This window comes from Zingiber officinale, chromosome 2B, assembly GCF_018446385.1.
Source record: "Zingiber officinale cultivar Zhangliang chromosome 2B, Zo_v1.1, whole genome shotgun sequence".
NCBI classification, from domain to species: domain Eukaryota; kingdom Viridiplantae; phylum Streptophyta; class Magnoliopsida; order Zingiberales; family Zingiberaceae; genus Zingiber; species Zingiber officinale.
This window is the reverse complement of record NC_055989.1, coordinates 27,579,353-27,584,913: the sequence shown is the minus strand read 5'-3', so window position 1 is coordinate 27,584,913 and position 5,561 is coordinate 27,579,353. Positions and strand designations below refer to the sequence as shown.

Sequence of the window (5,561 nt, the reverse complement as noted above, 5' to 3'; positions counted from 1 at the left end):
TCATTCAAAAATCTATAATTAATTATTCAGTAGAACTTGCAATCTTGAGTAAAAAAAAGTGGTTTAAGATCTTTTGGAATATGAAGATTTTATCTTCTTTTTTTTTTTGTTAAGATTATTTTTTTAAGTATTGGTTAATTGATATTAGAGCATTATTTTTTTTATTTTGAATCCAACTTTATTAAATCTAAAATCTTTTCTGTTAAGATTTTTTTATTTTTTTTTTAGTATTGGCTAATTGATATTAGAGCATTATTTTTTATTTTGAATCCAACTTTATTCAATCTAATTTTTTATTTTTTTATATTGGTTAATTGATAGTAGAGCAATATTTTTTTATTTCGAATCTAACGATTAAACTTTAACTTATAGACGACTTCGCTAGCCGATTTCTTATTTAAACTTTCACATCCAAAATAATCGTTATGCAATCACCTCATGACTTAGTCGTCTGTTAAATTCTCACTTTTGCTTTACTGGACAACACTTTGACCAAGCACTCAGAATAGTTAAGGTCAATCCCATTGAGTGCACTTCGCCCATGGCTGACCTGCTCATAAAGCAGTTCAGCTTATGAGTCACTTGTAAGATTATTGGTTTAGGCACTTTAAGAATTTGCATCTATAAGAAAAACATCAGCAAACAAAAGGACTCGATGTGCTTTAATCAAAAATGACGTAGAAAACATACACACCCAATAAGAGTTATTTAGCAATCCAGCACTTTATCATGTTCTTACGCAGGTTTCATGCTGCCATCTTCCAACAAAACATTTGACAATAACATCGCATGCAGCAGCAAGCAAAAGTCAAAACAAAATACTTTACATGCGTAGAACAGTCGGACCTCAAAACTGGATTAGTGTTTTTCCCCCATTAGACTATTCTATTCTATCCCTACCCCAAATGATCCATGGAACTGGATATCATTTGTTCTAAGCAAAATAGGAAGGATCCTTCTTTTCTTCACTATAATAATAATAATAATAAAAAGAAAATACTAGCATTACTGTGTCGTAGAATGCCCTTGGCCCTTCATTGCTGATTGTCAACTTGATTCCTGAGTTGTTGACTATTTGCAGTGAACAAACACAAATCTTGGCTGCAAACACTAACCATAGAGTTCTTGAGTTGCTCTTTTGCAGTGAAGAGGCACAAGTCTTGCTGATAAACGGTGACAGAAGCATTCTCAACCAAACTGCAAAATGTCAAGCCGGGAGCTGCACCGCAAGGAGCTTGAAACTGCATATGGTTTCCAAAGAGATGGGGTGTCACATTGTCCAACTGCTGTCCATTCTCAAATTTATCAGAAGGGGACTGGTTCTGTTCCATTTGGAGAGACAATTTGGCCCGTTTTGTAGTTGCTCCGATCGGTAGATCAGTGTTTGCGATCGCTTCCACATCGTACCTACTGAGTTCAAAGTTAGTGACAGCATTTGTGCCGCGAAACTTGATGGCAGCTACATCATATGCCTCAGCAGCTTCTTCTTCAGTAGCTGTGAAAGGTTCCAACTTTTAGTGTATTTCAACTTCAAAATGTTAGAAAAGTAACAAGGCATAGACAGATTAAATCCTTCGTATGCTGAAACACTGCTGATCTAAAACAGATGATGCAAAACGAATAAGTTGAGAGCTAATACTTAGATTTCAATCCCTCAAGAATTTATAGTAAAGGTACCCACCAAAGGTTCCTAGATAGAGATCCTTGTTGCCTGCGACTCGGCCTATCCTTGCCTGCCACCGTCCATGTTGATGGTGCCTGATAAGAATTACAGAAAGCAATCAGCTCAGGAAGTTTTGAAGCATAATTTAAAAGCAAGACACTGAGTTTTCACCTGGTCACTCCTCTGTAGATGGAAGCGCCCCTTGAGAATCCACTGCTTTTTCTAGAAATCCAGACAAATCAAATTAAGCAGATGCCACTATTTAGTTTTTTTAATCCAGAAAACAGGACTGTGAGCTAATACCTTCTTATAGATGCAATAAACTCTTGCTTGGACATACACTTCATTTCTTCAATCTCCTTGCTGTAATTGCTTACCTACAAATTAAAAAATACTAAAGGTTTATCAGTAAGCTATCGACGAGGATTGGGAGGGGCAAAAGGAAATAGAGGAAGTTCTCCAATCTTATTTACATGAGGAATGGAATAGAAAGAAATATTTTCCCTTGTATTGGAAACAAAACTGTGTTGAACGATCATTGACGTTGCCGAAACAGTTTTGGGTCTCAAAGTAAAGATCTAGAATAAATAGAATGATGCACATAAAAGCCTCTTAGCATTAAAGATTTGGCAGTGAAAAAAATTACTGGAAAGTTGGTCGTGGCCGTCGGACCCCAATATTTTAGAGCTGCGAGATCATAAGCTATAGCTGCCTTTTGTTCTTTATCATAGCCACCTGTCTCATGTTGAAGCGCCATTATCATCTTGGTTCAAGAACTATTTCACCTCTTATAAATTGAGAAAGCAAGATCACTCACCCAGATACACTGAACACAAATAGCCACGATATTCCCATGCAAAACAAAAACAGAAATGGTAGATTAGACGAAAGGAACAACAGAAGGCTATATTAAGTGAAAGATCATCTGCTGCTATTCTTTACACAGTTCTACTTATTTTTTCAGAAGTTTTTGAGAAAATGAGCCTTTCGCTATGCAACCAGTTACCAAATCAAGATCCTCTACGTTCAAGTTCAAGTTCAACGACAGAATCATTGGCTGACAGCAAAATATCCAAACAAGTTGCCATAGAAAACTTAGCTTCAAATGAAATGGATGCACATCACAAAAGGATTTGTAGATACTGGAAAAGGTGAAAAAAAAAAATCAAAACTGTTCTGGTGTAACATCAGAATAAACCCGAGCAAGCAAGCGAACGAAGCTACAATATGATTGATGGGAATCACTAGAGAATGAATGACCTTTTGGTAATATTACTTCAATCGAACAGAAGAAGCAAAAAATACTCTCGCTATTTCCGTGTAACATCAGAGCATTACATCACTCAATCTCTAGCTAAAGTGAAGCTCAACGTGATTGATAGATAGATGGGCGTGTTGATTCACGCACGGCCAATCTAGTGAAGTGACTAATGGTAACTCTGCCGGCCCCGCTGCTTCAGGGCTCCAGTCAAAGTCTCTCTACGTCTGCACCAGAGAGACTCATTTTGACAAGGAGCAATCTTCCCTCCCGCTGAAAAAGGTCGACCAGTGGCAGTGTACACTCTCTTCACCGATACGACCCACCCCTTTCTTTTCCACGCAGATTAAGAGCGGTGTGTCGTCACATCAGTGTCACTCACTCAAATAAATCCCACATCTCTCTACTGTGTCCTATGCCACTATGATGGGGGCCGAGCCCTCGCACTGTGGCACAGGACACAGGGCTCCTGGCTGACATGCCAAGCAAAGATCGACTAGAATACGTGGGGCCCGTGATGTTACCGATATCGCTATTATTTCTTTTGTTAAATAAGGCGCGGAGTGCGATCAGGTGGGGGATCGACTGTGACAGTCAAGGGGAAAGAAAAAACAAAAACAAAGGAAAGGGGAAGAAATGGATCGCTGTGGGAGTGGCGCGGCATCTCGCGGACAACGTGCAACCAAATCCGCCAGCTGCTGCAGCGGCCGTACCGCTGCCCTCGGGAGGCAGGCAGTACGCAACCTGCATTTACCGTCGATTTTCTCTCGCTGAATTCTCTCTCCATTTAATCTCTCAGGTAAATTATGTGTTAGTAGGAGGAGAGGAGAGGAGAGAATAAAAAAAATGAGGCGGAATTTTGCATGGAAATGGAGGAGCAGAGTGACCTTGGCGACCCTTGCGCTTCTGTCCCTCCCTGCGGCACGTGTTGTCCCAGAGATGCGCCTCATACCGCCCCGTCCACCGGTGCCTGCCGCAGAAGGCGCGCACGAGTGAGCTCGCTCCCGTCGCATGCACGTGCGGCGTTGAGTGCCGACTATAATTAATCGAATTAATTAATTAAAGTACAGAGCACCTGGTCACGCCGCGGTAGACCGACGTGCGCTGGCCGGCCGCGGACGGAACTAGAGGCCCCGCGGCGGCAGGGGAGGAGACCTCGACGACAGCCGTGCCAGCGGAGGAGGAATCCTGGGCGTCGGTAACCTGGGCGAGGGGATCCGAGCAGGGTTCGGCGGTGAGGAGGTCTTCGAGCTTGAGATCGGTCGCGGCAGGGGCGGGAGGGAAGAAGTACTGGAAGTATGAGTCGTGGTCGTCGTTGGAGGAGTGGACGAGGTCGAAGGCGGTAGCTTGCGGACGGAGGAGCATCTCCACCGGCGGTAGGCCGAAGGAGATCCAGTTGTGGCCCATACTGGAGACGGGCAGAAGACAAGCAAAGTTTGGAAATGGTGGATTGTGGTGGGCGAGCAGCTAATGCAATCGAGAATAGAAGAGGGGAGAAGAGAGGGACAAAAAGGAAGGTTGGCGCTTAGCGTTGCTGACTGTGGCAAAGAAGTCATGCATAATAAATAGCATCAGAAAGAAGAGATAAAGATAGAGCGAGGCATTAGATAGGAGAGAGAGAGAGAGAGAGAGAGAGAGAGAGGGAAAGAGAGATACATCGCCGCTGCAGTCAAGGAAATCTGTCATAAGAAGAAGCAGCTTTGCGGAAGTCCGGGCGGCGAAGCGAAAGAAAAAATTTAAAAATATAAAATAAATCAACCGTCTTTCGTGACGGAGAGAGAAAAGTAGTTTTTTTTTCTTTTATTTTCTTTTCCTTTCTGTTTGGGCAATTTAACGAATCGCTCCTCTAATTTTCTGTTTCACCGCAATTAATCACGTATTTTTTTAATTATTATTATTATTATTATTATTATTATTTAATAATAAATATTCCGTTTAGATTCACTAATTTTAAAATATTAATTCGTTGTCTCGAAAATTTTCTATTGATTATTAAAATAAATAAAAATAAAGTCATGACTGATAAATCATCAGTCCAATATTTTTTTAGATCAATTACTTATTAAAGAATTTTTAATATGGTTAATCTATGGATAGTCTAGCCAGGATAAATGGTGTAGCAAAAGTGTACTTTCTTAGTTTTTCAAATATTTAAGAATCGTGTCTTAATTTTGATAAATTAATGGATAAATTCTTTTTAATGTACGATTAACCTAAAGACACTAAATTGATGAGTCTCAAGCTATTAGTATTTCCTGATTTATCATTGTGCTCTATGATTCTTCTTAGAATCAAACTTATTATTATTATATTGTTATCAATTTTTTTAAATAACTCTCATTCAATGTAAATGAAAATCTACTACAAATTCTTCTTCCATCTTTTTAAGTATAACTATTTTAATAAGTTTTATAGCTACAAATACTTGTTCTATTGTTGCTATAAAAATACGAAGTGTTAAAATAAGGCAAATCAACATATCAATTAAATAAATATATTAAATTAAATATATAAGTAAACAATGTAGTTATAATGTCTAAACTATAATAAATAAGAAAAAAAATCACATATCAATTAAAGTGTAGGTTTATGAGTTATTTATTTCAACTAATTTTTGGCATAATTCAAAATAATTGATAA

The 5,561-nt window shown here is 39.1% G+C and overlaps 1 protein-coding gene across 1 annotated transcript; it reads right to left on the bottom strand.

Moving 5' to 3' along the window:
- Positions 1-772: 772 nt before the first annotated feature.
- LOC122045520 (AP2-like ethylene-responsive transcription factor AIL7) lies at positions 773-4,631 on the bottom strand. Its single transcript, XM_042605768.1, has 8 exons — positions 3,997-4,631; positions 3,809-3,891; positions 2,481-2,489; positions 2,310-2,398; positions 1,967-2,040; positions 1,835-1,885; positions 1,682-1,758; positions 773-1,495 (listed from the first exon to the last, which is right to left on the bottom strand). The coding sequence occupies exons 1-8, from the start codon at positions 4,326-4,328 to the stop codon at positions 1,035-1,037; spliced, it is 1,176 nt and encodes a 391-aa protein (XP_042461702.1). The 5' UTR covers positions 4,329-4,631; the 3' UTR covers positions 773-1,034.
- Positions 4,632-5,561: the final 930 nt, after the last annotated feature.

Excerpts from the sequence above, each read along its gene's own strand:
- LOC122045520 (XM_042605768.1), bottom strand. The coding sequence starts at position 4,328 with ATGGGCCACAACTGGATCTCCTTCGGCCTACCGCCGGTGGAGATGCTC. Across the intron at positions 3,892-3,996 it reads GTCTACCGCGGCGTGACCAG|GCACCGGTGGACGGGGCGGT; the intron begins GTGCTCTGTACT and ends CTTCTGCGGCAG. Across the intron at positions 1,886-1,966 it reads TTTATTGCATCTATAAGAAG|AAAAAGCAGTGGATTCTCAA; the intron begins GTATTAGCTCAC and ends CTGGATTTCTAG.